General features: G+C 40.9%; 1 protein-coding gene across 2 annotated transcripts in view; it reads left to right on the forward strand.

Moving 5' to 3' along the window:
* The first annotated feature begins 6,831 nt into the window (after positions 1–6,831).
* The window catches only part of MTDH (metadherin), a 33,079-nt gene continuing 22,015 nt past the window's right edge, over positions 6,832–17,895 (forward strand). For both annotated transcript variants that reach the window (XM_051785111.1, XM_051785112.1), the window contains exons 1-4: positions 6,832–7,445; positions 13,420–13,524; positions 16,390–16,471; positions 16,922–17,101. In XM_051785111.1, coding sequence (XP_051641071.1) covers positions 7,041–7,445; positions 13,420–13,524; positions 16,390–16,471; positions 16,922–17,101 — 772 coding nt within the window. In that variant the 5' untranslated portion in view covers positions 6,832–7,040. The remainder of the gene's footprint in view (positions 7,446–13,419; positions 13,525–16,389; positions 16,472–16,921; positions 17,102–17,895) is intronic.

Consider the following 17,895-nt stretch of genomic DNA (forward strand, 5'->3'; position numbering starts at 1 on the left):
TGTATCAGCATAATTTCAATTTGAAGTTGATTTTAAAATCAGAAAATCTTTTTCCTATTTGATTTTCTAAAAAGTCAATAGGTATGTAAATTTTCACACTAAAAATAACTAAGAATGCCAATTCAAGTACCCAAAAGTTAGGAAATGCCATCTCTAGGGCTGACAGTTCAGACTGAATTCACAAATGTTCTATATATTATTCATATTTTCATAATTGACTTGTGGGAGTTTTTCTCCTCCCATGAGACTATACAGCTTTCCATCCACTAAAAAAAGGGACTGAAAACACATGATATCCTACCTTGGGTGAGGGTTCAGGTTTTCTGGGTTACCAAGAGTACAGCTGCCAAGAACAGGTTTTCTCTGTGGTGGACCTCAGAGCTTCACAGATGCCCGAGCTTCACAGCACTCTGCTACATGAGCCATCAGGAGAACAGGACCAGACGAGGCTGGTCAAAGCTCAAAGAGAGACATTTTCCTTTGTGACTGTCATTTCCCTGAGCTGGAGTTTTCTGATAACATTTATTATTTTAGACTATTTCCACCTATCTCTAGGGTAGAATGACAGAAACCAGTCCTAGCATGTAACAAAATTATTTACAGTAGAACACATAGGAACAACTCAAACAACTTGAATATGTCTGCACTGATGTCCCTGCTGTTTCTGTCAGTAGCTACTTCAGGTACTGATAGCACAGGAGAGTCAGCAACATAGACTGCAGTGCTAGAGGCTAAATGATAAATGAGCCTGCACCCTTGGATTCTGTAATTGTATTGCTAGTAAATTAACCACATGGTTTAAAGCTAACTTGGTGCCATCACTATGAACAGCACCCACCTCTTGATTAAAATGCAGTATGATGAAAACTGTCTTGCCTATAAAAAAAGCTGTGAAAACTTTCCAAAGATAAATGTCAGAAGACATAATACAGGAGATATTTAATGTACACTTAATAAAATAGAGAAAACAATGTTGTACAACCAGTGATGTGTGCTAATAGGCCTATAATTTGGTCTTTGCTTTCCATTAATTCAAAGGGTTTTTCCTCAGCTGGGTAGCAAGTCTTTGCATGTTTATTTTTCTCAGTACTTAGGGCTGATAGAAATTTGAACGTGAACAGTTTGCCAAAGTGTTCTTCACCTCCCAAGACACTCATGAGCTCTATCAGTCATAGGGACAACTTAGCTTTGATGACTAAACACTATGTCAAAGGTTTAATGAGAACAGACTTAGCCATTGCAGAAGGAATTAAGTTTAGTATTTTTAACAGAATATTTCTGTATTTGAATGATATGGTTATGCCCAAGAATGTAAACTATAAAAAAATAATGTAAAATTGAGAAAGGCTTTGAAGAACACATTACTCCCTAACAGTGAATTTTGATTTAGGATTCTGGGTCAGCTCAGAAAGCTGATCATACCAACAGGAAAAAAAAATAAGGTGAACTTTCAAGGTCAGAGAGGGACATGGATTAATCATATAACTGAACTCTTCCTCTTCCCTTAGGAAAGAAATTCTTCCTGAAGTACTGCATCAGAAAAACTGAAATTGTTCAAAGTCTTGCTGAAATCACCGACCACTCTGAGATGAGAAGGCCACTGAGCATTAGTCCAGGTCTACCAGCCATGGCCCAGGTAAACAAGCTCTCAGGGGACAATATTTGTTTGCAACACACACCTTCCTTCAGCAACCCCCTTAGAGCCTCTCTCCTAATTGAGCTTTGTCCTTTCTCTCTCCCAAACCCAAACTTATGTGTTAGTGGAGACTTAGCCCCAAATACCCCAGACACTGTGTTGGATGACACTTTAAATATCCTACAGCAAATATTTCTTGCAAAATGGAGCTCTAGGCTCTGCCCTGTTAAATCTCTAACTTAGTCTGAATGCAAAGGCTTAAGTCTTAGCTCCAAACCCTAAACTAGTATCCAGATTAAAAAGATTTCAGGGGAAAAGTATTTTTGCAGCCCACCCATTACGGTAGGCTGCACCTTTTCTGTCCCACGCCAACTGTAGCTCTAGGTTTTATCTCTCTCCCAACTATGTATGTAATGTTAACACTAACCCTAACCCAAGACATCAGTTGTGCCTTCCTCAAAATGCCCAGCCGTGGCCAGGATGAAAACTGTCCTAGGGAAGAATGTTTTCCTGTCCTATCGCTCTTTGGTTGCCCTTTGCAGCTCCACACCAAGTGCATCTCTAGTCATGATGACGATCCTGCTCCTAATCCAATCCTAAACTCTGAGCCCACTCTGCAGCCTGGGCTAACTCTTAGCCTAAGATACCCAGCCATGGGCCAGATGAGTAATTTCTCAATGAAAACTCTCTGCAGATTACTCATCCCCATCCTGGTTATTTGTTAACATTGCCAAGGATGGTAATTCTTGGATTTTTTGTTGCTTCCTCCTTCAGGATAAATAATGAGTATTTACCTTAGTATTTTCAATAAATTATGTATTGAGTTCACCTTAAAACAACTCAGACTCATGAGCCATGTAAGACAGCAAAATTGCCTATTCTTCAAGATTTTTTCAACTTCCTGTCACAAGAGAAACCTTGAATGCGTTTTGTTGGGATTCTGCTTATTTAACTGCTGAGAGGTTTAATTTGTTTCTGCTGCATCCATCTTACTTCTAGTCTAAAGAATGTCTAGAGCTGCAAGACACATGGCTTCAATATTGTTCAAGATAATCAGAAAAACCACATGAAACAGATATTTTAAGACTGTAAGGCAATAGTTTGGTTTTCCTCATGCCATGACAAATGGCAGGTGCTGAGTTTAAATATGGTTGTGGAAAGGTATTGTGTAAGGTATGTTTAATAGCAGTTGTGGTAAAACAAGGAATGTTTGCAGGGTCAACAGAAATTTCATTTTAAAAAAGTAAATTAAGCTTTGTCTCCATTCTTTTTGTTTTTTCCTTTATTTTCTCTTTTGTAATGTATCATTTGAACTTATGCTGTGATCTTTGCGAGAATGACATAAGAAAGATGATGTTTTATATTAGCACTACTAGAAGAATCCTTGGGGTAGCTTTGATCAAATTTACTAATGCAGTAGAAGATTAATACTAGACTAATGTAAGTATTGAAGTTAGTACGAAAGACAATGTTTGCTTTATTTGATAAGTACTGTCAGAGTAGTGTATTTGTTCCCAACAGTTTTAATGAGTCACACAAACTTTCTTCAAAATATTTTAATTTGCTACAAACTGTATGCCTATCTATGGCTGTATCTCATTAGTTCAGAATAAAAATGAATTTATTCGTTTCAGATTAACTTACTTCACCAGCCGAATCGAACCGAAAGTGGCTATTTTCAGGTGAGTATCTGCTCCCTTTGTTCTTTTTTTCACACAGAAATGTTTCCTACAAGCGCTTGGCTTTTCACGGTGCTGCCACTTGATGGTGCCACGGTGTTGCACTGAAAACCTACAGCGGGTCAATCGCTTGAACTGTGGAATTCAGCCCCACCAGGTTCTTGAAGTGTTTTCTTTAAAATGAACAATACCTACTGTTCTATGGCTTCGACTAAAGTAAAAAACAAAACAAAACAAAACAAAACAAACAAACCAAACAAAAAAACAACAACAACAACAACAAAAACAAACCAAAATATCCACTGTAGCTGAATGACGCTTTCAAATGTGTTAGGCATATTTTTTCAGTTAATGTATTTAAAACTAAAACTACATGTTCTGTCACCTCTATCTACATAGTGCAACATCTTAAACAAACATCTTTAGCAAATATCTTAAACAGACATCTTAATATACTTATAATTTATTTGGGATGTTAGGGTGGCTGAAATGTGCAACAACTGGTATGATGATAATTAATATTTTCAATAAATGTAAACAGTGTATGCTAAAGCATGCTTGACTAATTGATCTCCTTCTATGACAAGGTGACCCTCTTAGTGAGGGAAAGAAAGGTTGTGGGTGTTGTCTACCTGGGCTTTAGTAAAGCCTTTGACACTGTCTCCTGGAGAAGCTGGCTGCTCATGGCTTGGGTGAGTGCCCTGTTTGCTGGGTGAAAAAACGGCTGGATGGCTGGGTCCAGAGAGCAGTGGTGAACGGAACTAAATCCAGTTGGCAGCCAATCACTAGCCATTCCCCAGGGCTCAGTATTGGCTCAGTCCTGTTTAACATCTTTATCAATCACCTGGACTAGGGGATCAAGTTGACTCTCACCAAGTTCGCAGCCAACACCAAGTTGGGTGGGAGTGTTGATGTGCTGGAGGGTAGGAAGGCTCTGCAGAGGAATCTGGACAGGAGGGATTGATGGGCTGAGGCCAATTGTAAGAGGTTCAGCAGCCAGCAGGACTAAGGATTTTCCCTCCGTACTTGGCACTGGTGAGGCTGCATTTCGAGTTCTGTGTCCAGTTCTGATCCCCTCACTACAGGAAGGACATTGAGGTGCTGGAGCAAGTCCAGAGAAGGGCAACAGAGCTGGTGAAGGGTCTGGAGCACAAGTCTGATGAGGAGAGGCTGAGGGAGCTGAGGTTGTTTAGCCTGGAGAAGGGGAGGCTCAGGGGTGACCTTATTACTCTCTACAACTACCTGGAAGGAGGCTGTAGCCAGGTGAGGGATGGTCTCTTCTCCCATGTAGCAAGTGACAGAAGAAGACGAAATGACCTCAGGCTGCAGCAGGGGAGGTTTAGGTCAGATATTAGGAAAAATTTCTTTACTTAAAGGGTGGTTAGGCATTGGAATGGGCTGCCCAGGGAAGTGGTGGAATTCCTGAAAGCATTCAAAAGGTGTGTGGACATGGTACTTGGGGATATGGTTTAGGGGAGAATACGGTGGTGCTGGATCAACGGTTGGCCTCGGTCTTAGAGGTCTTTTCCAACCTTTATGTTCCTCTGATTCTGTAAAAGGCTTATAAAAAAGACAATATTATGACTTGGAATTGAAAAAAAAAATATTCTAAAAGTATATAAATGTCTACCAGTAAAATGCTCTGTCTGAAATTGTTGCTACCTCTACTTCCAGAAAAATCCTTTGTTCCAAATGAAGTCATTTAGAAAAGCGTGACTTGACTGTCTGGTGGTATCATTAAAAAAAAGTAGGACTTAGAAGCAATTTCAGACTACTTTTCTAAGACACTCTGAAAGCATTAAATACTTGTACGTAAGCGATATACTAACTTTACAAAATAAAGCAAAGTTATGGGTATAGAAAGCAGAGTAAGCCATCACTATGCTGCTTAAACAAATGAAATTCATTTTACTACATTTAAAATTCTAAGTATCCCATGCAGATTTCAATGCATTAAACCAAGATATTTTTCTAGCAGGTTATGAGAGAAGAATGTTTTGTTAAGTCAAAATGCAGATGGGAGCAATGAGACACAATGTTCATTTCCAGTAACACACCACGGCCATGAGACTATAGTCACTGCAAAGCCATTCAACAAAGTCAGCCCTGAGGTTTTGACAACTCAAATTCTATAGGAACTCTGGAAGCTGTGAGACTGGGTTTCTGAAAAATCAAGACATGCATTTGGGGTCAAATTTTTTAGGGCCTATTTCTGAAGTTCATGGAGAAACACAGTTCTGGATTTCGTAATAATAAAAGAACTCCCACTGCAGTACACACAGCTGTATTTTTCATAAAGCTATTTAATTCAATGTATTAAGCCAATTTGTGGGAGTCAAAAATCTTAAAAAATGTGGGTCATAAAATATATCTACTCTGTGTTGCCTTGTCTAGTATACTGAGAAATAAAAGCACATGTTTGCGGGGGTTTGAGGGTTTTTTTGGCAAGATTTTCAAATACCACCTCCACAGACAAGATAGCCTCCAAGGGGCCCCGATCCCGGCCTCTGAAGCCTGACAGTGAGGAGTGTCTACCTGCAAGTCGCAGAGGCCCCTGGTGTGGCCCCTGGACTGCTCCGGGTGTGACACTGGTGGTGTCACCAGAGCTGTGCTGCCCCTCCAGGGCAACCGCTCACGAAAACAGGGCTGGTTAGCCGTGGCTACTGTGGAAATGCACCCCTGTCGCCAGACAGGGACACAAGCACCTGGCCATCCCTCACGGTGTGCCCTGGTGGCCAAGAAGGCCCATGACATCCTGGTATCAGGAAGTGTGGTCAGCAGGACCAGGGCAGTGATTGTCACCCTGTACTTGGCACTGTGAGGCCGCACCTCAAGTCCCGTGTCCAGTTCTGGGTCCCTCACTACAGGAGGGGCATTGAGGTGTTGGAGCAGGTCCAGAGAAGGGCAATGGAGCTAGGGAAGGGTCTGGTGCACATGTCCTATGACGACCGGCTGAGGGACCTGGGGTTGTTTAGCCTGGTGGAGGCTCAGGCAGGACACCTTAACTCTCTCTACAACTACCTGAAAGGATGGTGTAGCCAGGTGGGGGTTGCCCTCTTCTCCCAGGTCACGAGTGATAGGATGAGAGGACACAGCCTCAAGCTGTGTTGGACGTTAGGAGGAATTTCTACACAGAAAGGGCGATTATACACTAGAATGGGCTGCCCAAGGAGGTAGTGGAATCACCGTCTTTGGAGGTGTTTAAGGAAAGACTGGAGGTGGCTCCTAGCGCCATGGTCTAGTTGGCACGGTGGTGTTCGGTCACAGGTTGGACTCGATGATCTTGGAGATCTTTTCCAACCCCTGGGCCGCCCCCGCGCTCCCTCCCCGCTCGCTGTCTGCCACGTCGAGATTGCTGCCTTCCCTGCCGGCACCGCCCTTGGTTGGGCAGGGCCGGGCCGGGCGCGGCGCGGGGGGCGGTGGCGGAGGCGGGAGCTCCGCTGATGGCGCTGGGGCCGCGCTGCGGCGGGCGCGCGGCGGGGCCGTGACGTCGCGCGCGAGGCGGAGGGCGGGGAGGAGGAAGAGGAGGAGACCCGGGCGCCCCCGGGACTGAGGCAGCCGCGTCCTGTCGAGGCTCCGGCCGTGCCCCGTCCTCCCTCCCTCCAACCCCCGGCGCCTCCGGTTCGGGCGGGCCGGCGCGGCTCTCCCGAGGTCGCGATGCGCTCAGCCTGAGCGCGCCCTAGCCGCCCCGCCTGGTTCGGGCCTCTGCGGGGTCGGGGAGCGCGATGGCTGCGGGGAGCTGGCAGGAGGCGGCGGCCCGGCAGGCTGAGGAGGCGGCGGTCCGGGTGCGGGACGCCCTGTCGGGCGGGCTGGGTCTGCTGCGTGCCGAGCTGGGCCTGGAGCTGGGCCTCGACCCGCAGGCGCTGCCCACCTGGCTCGCCCTGGCCGTGCCGGCCGCGCTGGGGCTGGCGCTGCTGGGGCTGCTGGTGGCCGCGGCCTGCCGGGGCGGCCTCCGCAAGCAGCCGGCGAGGAGCGCGGCCGGGAGGAAGGGTGACGAGGCGGCCGCCGCGGGCCTGGCGGCCGGCGGGGGCCAGGGCAAGTCGGCGGGCCCGGGCCCCGGGCAGATCAACCTCAAAGGCGACGAGCAGAAAAAGCGAAACAGGAAGAAGCTGCCGGAGAAAGCGGCGCGGGTGAGGGGGGTGCGGGGGCCGGGAGGGCCGGGGGGTGAAAGTCTCATTGACAGCGGCGGAACGGGGCGGGCGCGGGAGGGCGAGGGGAGCGCGTCTGGTGAGCGGCCCCGAGCGCGACGGCCGCTCCCCCGGGCCCTGTGTCGGTGCCCCCGACCCGTGAACCGCCCGGCGGTCGGGTGGGCACAGCTGGGAAGGGCAGGACCGATCGTAGGGTCTGGGTGCCACAGACCTCCCGCCGAGCAATATTTGCCTGTGGAAGGGATGGTGGGGGGTCCTGACTGCTCTGAAGTCGTCTCGTGTAGTCTGGATTACTTGGTTCCGCCGAAAACCTGGAGGAGAAGCGCGCACGCAAGGAAATTGCATGTTAATAGTTCTGGGTGATGAGGAAAAGGCTCACTTCTTTTTAGAAGCTTTATATGGGCAACAAAAATTATATGAAAGCGTTATTTACTATTATTATTATGCAGTAAATGCTTGCAGGGTTAGGACCCAGTAGTGGAGACCTTAGTATGGCTTACAGTTTCAAGACAGGAGTTGTAGTCTAGGCAGGTAAAGACTAGTGGAAGCAGCATTCGAAGCCTCATAAATGCTGTGATGATTCAAACTTGAGTAAGCTTTATTGCTGTGTATTTTCAATGGAACAAGTTAATGTCAATCATGTGGTGAGCTTGCCTCAGTAGGAATATGTCTGATTTAGTTGTTACAGTAAGGATCATCTCCTTTAATAAGGAAATCTGTGTCTTAGCAGCACCTTAAAAACAGATCATTCCTGTAATTTTTTTTTTAAATCCTCAGTATGTGGTGTGGGAACCTCCCATCTTTGACAGTATGCGTCCACTTCTGAAAAAATTAGTAGAATGCAGAAACTTTCAACAGTCCTTTCAAAGCTTCCAGTTGTCACAGTTTTGGGGCTTGAAGGGATTGCTTCTATAGCTTTTATATTGTTAGGATGTTTGTAATCCTATTTATGTCCAAATGGATTATAGGAATGAAAGTGTAGCAGATGTCCCCTGCCTGTTACAACTGTGTCATATCTTGCTCTATAAAATCTGAATTGTTTCCCTAATGGCCAGAAAAAGGAGAGACAATAGGTTTGTATCTTCATTTGAGTCTGTGGCAGTGTTAAGATTTGAGAAGTTTGGGGATTTTTTTAATGAGAAGCTAAGGCTAAAACATCTTAAAAAAAAAAAAAAAAAGAGCCTGCATAGGCCACCAACCTGTCTTTGAACATTGAACTACTGAAGTTGTTTCTGGAAGTTGTAAGAGTCTGAATCTTGAGCATGAACAGGAAACTCTGTGATTCAGAATCTTTCCAGTGTACTTGGGTCTCCATTTTGGAGAAGGCATGCTAAAGTTGTAATTTTTTTGCCACCTTGAACAGCAGATTTTTCAAGATTTAGTAGATCCATTATACCTTCTTGAAAACAAAGACTAGTCTTAGAAATTATTTAAGTTTTGCTTGTTTTATTTTTTTTAAACTCCACAGCATGAGCTCTTGCAAGTCATCATTGAAGACACTAATAAGTGCCTCAATAGAAGATAGAGTGAACATGCAGATATTTACTGTTGACTTGACAATGCATTGTAGTGTAGGGCTTCATAAAAGCTAGCTTGTATTAATTTCATATAAAACTTAACTAACTGACTTTTTGGTGAATACAAATAATTGTACTGTTTCAAGCTTGGTTTATACAGGCACAGAATAAAGTTAAGGCAATGTAAAGCAGATCTTTTCATAATGAGAAGAGTAAAGTAGTTTTTGAGCTGTCATTCTATATTGTTAAGATTTTAAAAGTTATTTTTATAGTACTTTTTACTCATTATTTTCATTCAAAGATGAAAAAAATCTCACCTTTCCCCAAAAGAAAATGCACAAACTAAATCATTAACTAAAGTGCAAATAAGTTTATACCAGTGGCAAAGTTTATTAGGCCTGCCTTATTCTCATTTTCCAAGATAAGTTCAGAGGGACCAGTATTAACATGTCGCAATGTTTTCTGATTTTCATGTGAAAAATTCTCAAAATAACATTGGAAATTTAAAGATGCAGCAAAAATTATTACTGATTGTTGCCTGGTCATTTTGATCTTGTGGTTTCGTGGATGCTAATACTGAGGTCTGGGAGGGGAAAAGAGTAAGCCTATTACAAGTAGATTTGCTACAGGACTTGCTATGCAAGGGTCTAGATTTCCATTGCAGGCGTTTCAGAAAGCTTAGAGCAACTGGTCTGTAGCATTAAGAACACACTGCAGATGTCTAATTAAAAGCTGTAGGGTTACTTTAATACAGCATTACTGAGCTCACTGGCAGGTGATGCGTAACACTCATCAGTCAGGTTCAGAAGTGTTCTTCACTGTACCTTTTCTGAGGAAGAGTATTAATAGCTTTCTTTCTTGCATGTGGCTTCATTGAGTTCCAGTATAAGTAGGGTACAACTTACCTCATGTTTTCAATAAAGTAAGTTTAGTTGAATAGCACTGTGTTGACTGGATACAGTAGCAGCTATGAGATTATGTTTATTTACTTGCTATGAGCATGCTGAGAAAAAAATGGAGCTGAAACTGTTAAGCATTCATTATTATAGTTTATGGAGCCAGTTCTAGCTTTCTCCAGCTGCTTGGAGCAAGGTAATATGGTGTCCTTACTTCAGATAGTGCAGTAAAACTGGAGCTGCTTTTTTTTTCCCTTTTTTTTTCTTTTCGTTTTTGTTTTTTTTAAACTCCTGGAAGAGTTTAAGGCTCTTTTTCTCCTGTCACGGAGTTCCTTGGTCCCATTAAGATTTTTTTTTTTTTCTTCCTTCCAAAAATCTCTTGAGATTATATTTTGATTCCCTTCTCTTCTGAATAATTTCTGTACCTTTCTTTCCTGCTTTTTAAACTTTCAGCAGAAAAAAGCGAAGCTATTCTTACATGGTTTCTGTACCATCTGCAAAACACCACAGAAACTTGAGAGTAGCCATCTTCTGTGCTCTGCTACAGCTTTAGAAAGCCATTCACACCATCTATTTGTAGATGTGGAAAATACTGAATTGACTATGTACTTCCTACTGTTTGAAGTACACCTGGAGAGTAAATGCTACACGATCTAGTAAAAGCATTTGCATTCATTTGACAGAGTTTCACACTTGGTCTTCTTGAAAGAACTTTCTGGGCTATGACCATTTAATGCTTGTTGCAGTCAGAGATTGTATAAAGACTTATACTTTCAGCTGATACACCCCCTTTGGTTTGTCTGTAGGTTAATGATCAAAGGGCACAAGTTGAGCTGTAGGATTCTACAGGGCTCAAAGAGAAAACTGCTTAGTTTCTTTCTGAAGAGAAACTTACAGAAAATATTGGTAATCAGATTCTTTCGTTGGCCAAAGGTATTCTAAGCAGAGATATCTTTATAGTGTGTAACTAAGGGCTTTGGCTGATGCAGCCGTGTAATGCTCAGGCTAAAGCAGTTTCATTGACTGCTATTTGAAGTGTGCAACTGAGTTATCCTTTGCACTGTGCCACGTTTAAAGAATATTTTTCATTTTGACAGTCTCAGCAAAACCATTTCTACTTTTGGTGTATCTTAACACCCTCAAATGAATTGTGTGAAAAAAGGTTTGTTTAAATATTGGAATTTTAGGGTCATCAGGCAAGAAAAGCATTCAGTAATCAGTGCTGTTGTTGACAGCACTATTTCTGCCTTGTTGCATCATACCTGGAGGCCTTAGGATGAGGGGAAAAAAAGATGGCACAATAAATTGCACAATTTGAATTAATTAATTTTGTCAGTGGATGTTTAATATATTACCCATAAAGTTTTAAATTTTGGGCTGTGGTTGTCTTTTTAAAACAAAACATTTCTGAGTACTATAGAAAAGCTTTTTTCTTTCCCGCTTCTGTTGCTGTCTTTGGTATATCCAAAAATGGTCACATGGATTTTGGTTAAAATTCTATGATTCATCTGTGGGCAGAAAATAAATGTGGAAAGCTTCCACTGAAAAGGAGACTATTCAGGGATACATTTCTCCCTTAGTGTATTGAAGTGCAAGTTTTTAAACATCTTTCTAAAGGTTGTTGTTTATATGATCAGATGATCAGACAGCATTTTGAACAGTCATGGGGATGAATTTTCCAGAGGATTCTTAAGGGATATGAATTAGTTTATTACTTCAGAGAAACAGCTGAAGCTTTTTTAAATTATTTAAAACTTTTAGCTGTTGAATATTTGGAAGCGATTAAGAAAGTGTTTGGGGTTTTTTTAATTTAAGGTATATATGTAATAGCAAAGAAGCAAAGCAAGGGACAGAATTTAAGAAGTTAGTTGGCTGTAAACTTTCTTGACAAAAGTCCGATACCAGATGCATCAAATCCAATACTTTACCGCTAAACAGAATCTGAAGAAAATAGAGGGGCACAAGAACTGATTTTTGGCAATGAGTTATTTTCAAGATTGAGTATCAGGTCTTTGGTATCCCTCTGAAACTCAGTATTGTGAGCTTTGTTGAGAAGAACTTTTAGGGAGAGTTCTGAGACACAGATTTGTAAAATATACTTAATTTTCAGAATGCTGAGGGAAATGTACTGCATCTTAGATATGAGAACTCTAGTTTAAAGCTGGTTGTTGCAGGAGAAGAGGGGTTAGGTGACCTGATCTTTCAGTTTCTATTAATAGTTACTTTTAAGAAGTTGGCATGCTTGCTAACTACGGTAAGCAATACTATGTTATGCACTGGTGAAATCATGCCAGTGGTAGTTTGTAAGTGTAATATAACATAGCAAGACTTAAATACCTGTAACAGTTAAACTGAGGATCAGATCTAATATTTGAAGGAATAGGCCACACTAAGTTGTGATATGGCTTTTGTTTTACTTGAATGCAATTACATTTGTGTGATGCAGAGTTAAAATAGCTTTTGTTTTTTTAATTATAAAAAAAACCCTAAAGGTAATATAGCTTGAACTTTATTTTAAAAGAATTGCCAGAATTAAAGTAACTTTGAATTAGTTAGTTATGATTATTTAATTTTCAACCATTAATTTATCTGAGTCATTCTGAATGTGAATCAGTGACATTTGTGTGGACTTTATCAAATACTATTCTTGACAATTGTTTTTTGCTCAGTGAACTTAATGGCTGACAGTAGTATAATGTATGCTTATTCTCATCTTTTCTGTGGTTAAGCACAGTAATTTCAGTCATAGCTTTTTGTTAACAGTGAACAACTTTAAAATTATTACGTTTTTGTATGGAGAATATATAGGCTAAGGTGTATGACTCTGCTGCCGAAGGTAGTGGTAAAGACTAATTTAATGATTATCCAGAGTTTTAACTTTGGATGTTGAATAATACATGCTGATTTTCTTTCCTTTATTATGTGAGGGGAAAATGGTAGACTAATGTAACGCCTATAATCAAATCTGTCTGGAAAGAACAATGGGATGTCGTGCTTAGTCATGCTTCATGTTTGACTTCTAATTTCTGTTCTACTATGAAGTTTAACTTGTGAAGGAAGTGAGCTGTGAGGGATGTACACAGAAATTGCAGATGTTTGGTTAAAGTAGAAATTACTTTTAAAAATTCAGCCTGCTGCTGAACTGCTACAAAGTGGTAATTGTGTTAATTAGATAATTTATGGCACGTGCAACTGTAGCTGTTCTGAATCAGATTTTGGAACAGCTGCAGAGAACTTAAAAAACTGGTAACTTTCAGAAATTTACCTTTTGATATGCAATTCCTGGTTGAGTAGGAGTGAGATGAAATGAGGAGACCTGTTTCCTTTCCTTTTTCATTTCTGTGCTTGGTAAATATAGAATTGCAGTAAGTATTTTGAGCACCACTCCACATTTCAGACTGCTTTATTCAATAATCTTTATTCAACAATCATACAAGCATTTTCCAGTCAACAAGTAATTGCATTTCAGTCGTAGTGTAATTTGAGCTTTGCATCATCTGCTTTCTTCAGTTTTTTTATTATTTACACTTACTATTTACACAGCCTAATGGACGGTCTTTCCTTGATGTATCTGAAGATGAAGTAACACAAACTGTCCGTAAAGACAATATAAAGCAACCTGTGGAGACAGAAAAGAAGAATGAAAAGGTCAGTTCTGGATACAAAATGACAATGTCAAAGTTTAGTGTATGTTATTTCAGTATCTAATAACTCTATTTGTAATTTAAAATCCTGTTACTTACATGAATGAAGAGGCATATTCCCTACTATGAATAGTGCTAATCCGATTTGGTGTTGAAAAGAGCTAAAGTAGTATTTTCTTAACTTCTGAGATCATATCTTATCATGGAATGTTTGTGAAGCAAAACCCCCTCCTGCCCCCAACTAAACACTGATATCTCTGTTCATCATGTGACAATGATAAGCCTACAGAAATTAAATTTGTGTTTCTTCAATGGCTTCTATGGAGATGCAGCATAATGATAGTATTGTTAAGTGCCTTGTAAATGGTCTACCAATTGGGGGACTACTGTTCAGAGGATTGAGACCATGTGCCTGCTTGTTTCTTTTGCCAGATGTATCCATTAGAGTTCTTAATTTTTGATGACAAATATGGGCTTTGAAGTCTCGTGTGAGCTTTTTATTATGCATATTGAACAGCTACATTAAAAACATCTTTTTAAACATTGATCTGCAGTGTTATCTGAAAGGTAACCATACTAATGACAGTGTTATTTTTTGCACTATGAGGACTAATATCTTCTTGCCTTATCATGTATGCTATTATTTGTAGGCAACATGGATATACTTGATAGGCCTTTGATGATAATTTTTTTGCTTGGTTCTTTTGATAACATTTTCCATAAAATTTTCCCACTCTCATGGATTTCTGACTTATTTTCTTCAACAACATGCATTTGTTGTAACTCTGCTGAGGTGTATTGGAAAAATAAATGATTGTGCATAAACAGTCAGAAATTAGTGTACTGTGAGGGTGGTGAGGCACTGGGACAGGTTGCCCAGAGAAGTTGTGGGTGCCCCATCCCTGGTTCTGTTCAAGGCCAGGTTGGATGGGGCACTGGGCAGCCTGGTCTAGTGGAAGGTGTCCCTGTCCATGGCAGGGAGGTTGTAACTGGATGATCTTTGAGGTCCCGTCCAAACCAAGCCTTTCTATGATTATTGTCATTTCTTTAGCTCATTCAGGCTTTAATAAGCGTCCTTGACTGCCCTCTAATAACTTCTTTTGCAGTTAGTATATTGGCTAAAAGACTGTACTCTTTTAGTTTGCTGTGGGACTCAAAGTCTTTTTGGCATTGGCAAATAAAGGACTTTCTGTGAAGTAGGTTTGCCATAAAATTTCATACTGAGTGCCTCTTTCTCTTCCCCATGTTTTGCATATCAGATTGACTTTGTTGGGTTTTTTCCCAAGAATATAACACAATTTGAACCTGAATGAATAACTGTTTGCAGGTTTTCAAGTCGGCAAGGTGTTTAAATGCTAAACTCAATCTTTGCCTTAAAATTGCAAACATAGTTGTCTGAATTTTAAAATGCAAAGTTGAAGCTGCAACTGCACTAAATCAGTGCCAGTATATGAATGATTTTTCAACCTAATTATGTTTTCACATCACTTTGGGGGACCCTGGGCAAAGCATGATTTACTCAGGAGTAGATTGTTACCCTTCAGTCAAAAGCATACTCAAGAACATTCCTTTAACTACAGGTGACTGTACAGGCATCTAATTATTTGGTAAGGCTTCTCAGGGCATCTGCTACATTTGTAACGTTATAAACCTGCTAAGGTTTTAAGGGGTCCTCTGTATGTGTCTTTGTGTAGTTTGGGATGGATGGTATAAGTCAATGGGTGGGATTAACAATTTATGTACATGTATGTAGATTTATGAATACATATAATCTGTGGCCTGAAGGGCATGGTTGTTTTTTTGTGCCTTGATATATGCTTTCAATGAAAATCACACATCCTTTTTGCTTCTCTGTTTCTTACCTGCTTTGGGGTTGTGAATTTCAGGCACATTTTTTCAGGATAGTCATTTAAGTTGTTCTGCTTTGTGCAGAAAGCTTTGGGTAATGTCTGATCTGTGGCTGTTCATAGAGTTTATAAATCCCTTGACACTCTGAATAGTTTCTTCCCTGCTTTCCATTTAAGTGACTTGCCACGTTACAGAGAGGTTTTTTTAGTGTTTAGTGTAAGGGACTGTTATCTGAAAAGTGACTCTGTGCATGAGACTATAGAATGTTAAAATACCATCTTCCATTCTGTTTGCAAACAGACAACTTTGCTTTGTCTTGAATACTAGAAATAATTAGACCATTAGGAATCAAGAAGAAAAGTTTATTTTTCTATCGTTCTTGCATGGGGTATGGTGCATCTTCAGGACTCAAAAATTTTGGCTGGCCTGCTGAGTTCCTCATGTGCTTTTTGGCTATTGGCCAACACTGTATATTGCTACTTGTTGCACTAAAACTGTTTGCAGAAGTAGTCATATCTGTTCCTATTTGTTTAGCTTAGCTCTTGTATTCAAGAAGCCGGAATAGATGAAACCTTGGGGCGGGGGGGGGAGAAGTCTTTCATGTATGGGCTCTAAGCACAGCTTATGTTTTGAAATAATTTCCAAGCTGGAATTTTCTTACCTTTTTTTAAAGGAGTCAATGGCATTATTTATTTCTCCGTATGTGACTTTATACTTGCTTCTGCACAAAACAAATTTTGCCAGACTAGGATCTGCCTGCTACACAGCTCATTACTCCTCTGTGATTGTGATGCCACCAGCACAGCTTCTTCCACCAGGCTTTGTGCTCTGTAGCATAAGTAATGTTCCACCCACTTGCCATTTCTGTGCTGTATAAGTCTTTCACAGAGGGTTGTTCAGGAAAATCTGTTTCAAATTTATTCCTGCTTTTTTTGACTGGGGGTGGAGGGGGAGAATTCTCAATCACTATGAAAAGTGACCACTAAATAACTATTAAGATAATGTTTTATTTTTATTCTAGTCAAAGAAAAAAAAGAAATCAAAGGGAGATGCTAAAACGGTTCAGGATACATCTCGTCTAGATGGAAAGGAAGTTGATGAAGGTACTGAACACAAACATGCACAACATGCAAACATTTTGGCTTAAATGCTGTTTAAGATTTACTTGTGTTTGATTCGTAAAAAAACATAAGAAACTTTTTTTGTCATAACTCCATAGTCACATACTATATCTGGAAATCTGATCTTTGAATCAACAGAATTTAGTAACTTAAACTGATTTTTTTAAGTTAAACTTATGAAAACTGAGAAGTTGTGAATAATAGGGCCCTCATGTTGCTTATGTTTTGCTCTGTGAAGCAAAGTATTATCACATTGCATCCAGAAAAACTTACCTTTAGCCATTTGTTTGCGTTTTCAAACTAATGTTGAAGCTGACTGCCATGTCTGATTGTTAAACCACCCTCAGACTTCAGCTTGATATGAGACAAGCTAAAGCTCTTCCCTTGCTCTCTCACTTAGTTTTTGATGTTTTCATTTGGATGATGTTTTAGGAGCCTGGGAAACAAAAATCAGTAACAGAGAGAAACGTCAGCAGCGTAAGCGAGACAAGGTGCTGACCGAGGGTGGCTCAGGAGAATCAAATCTCCAGGGGCTGGAAAATACGGTTACTGTATCCATTGAACAGCTGATGCCTACACCATCCCTGCCGGTTGGTCTCAGAAAAAATAAAGGTATGATGGTCGATAGGTCTGTGAATCTGTCCTAGAAAGATAACTTTACTTGCATGCTTAAATAGTGACGCTGTTTTAGACATATGATAGGTATATTTGGAGGTGAAGCGCTTGAGGAAGTTTGTCACGCTGTGTAAAAGTACTTTCTTATTGTGCAAAACTTGCCCCTTTTTAGCCGTATTTTTGGGGAGGCTCAAGAGAGAACGTTCCAGATTAAGTGGCTAAGACACTGACCTCCATCCGCACTGGTGCTCTGTCCGTAGCTGCACAGCTGTGCGGGCATATATCCCTGTTCCTTCACTTGTACTCTGCTGACTCTGCCCTTTATGTTTCCTGGAACTTCAAAGGCATCCTCAGCACTGCTGCAGGCAGCACCAGCTCCTTAACTTTTTGAGTGCTTCCTTTCAGAAGAGTTAAGCCCATGAAATTCTCTTTAAAGACCATTCACTGCTTAACACGTAGGCGTTTTTTCCAATGTAGATTTAGTAGTACCCTATCCTAAAGCTGTTTATAATGATGAGGCACATCTGGCTGAGATTTAGTAATCAATTGTTATAGCTAAGAATTCAATAGATGTGGCTTTTGCTGTTACAGAAGGTTGCATGGGCTGGTTTAAATCGTGTAGGCACAGGAATTCATATTTGGCTGCAACTGAGAAATTGGTGTTTTAATTAGATGAAACTTGATGTTCTAGCACAGTGACAAAAAGACTGAACCTAGCAACTGTCTAGTACCTTGTAACAATTTATTGAAATTTGTATGCCTCACCCTGGTGTTTTATTGACACTTGTTTG

This window comes from Manacus candei, unplaced genomic scaffold, assembly GCF_025592945.1.
Source record: "Manacus candei isolate 608988 ecotype Guabito, Panama unplaced genomic scaffold, ASM2559294v1 h1tg000019l, whole genome shotgun sequence".
Taxonomy (NCBI): domain Eukaryota; kingdom Metazoa; phylum Chordata; class Aves; order Passeriformes; family Pipridae; genus Manacus; species Manacus candei.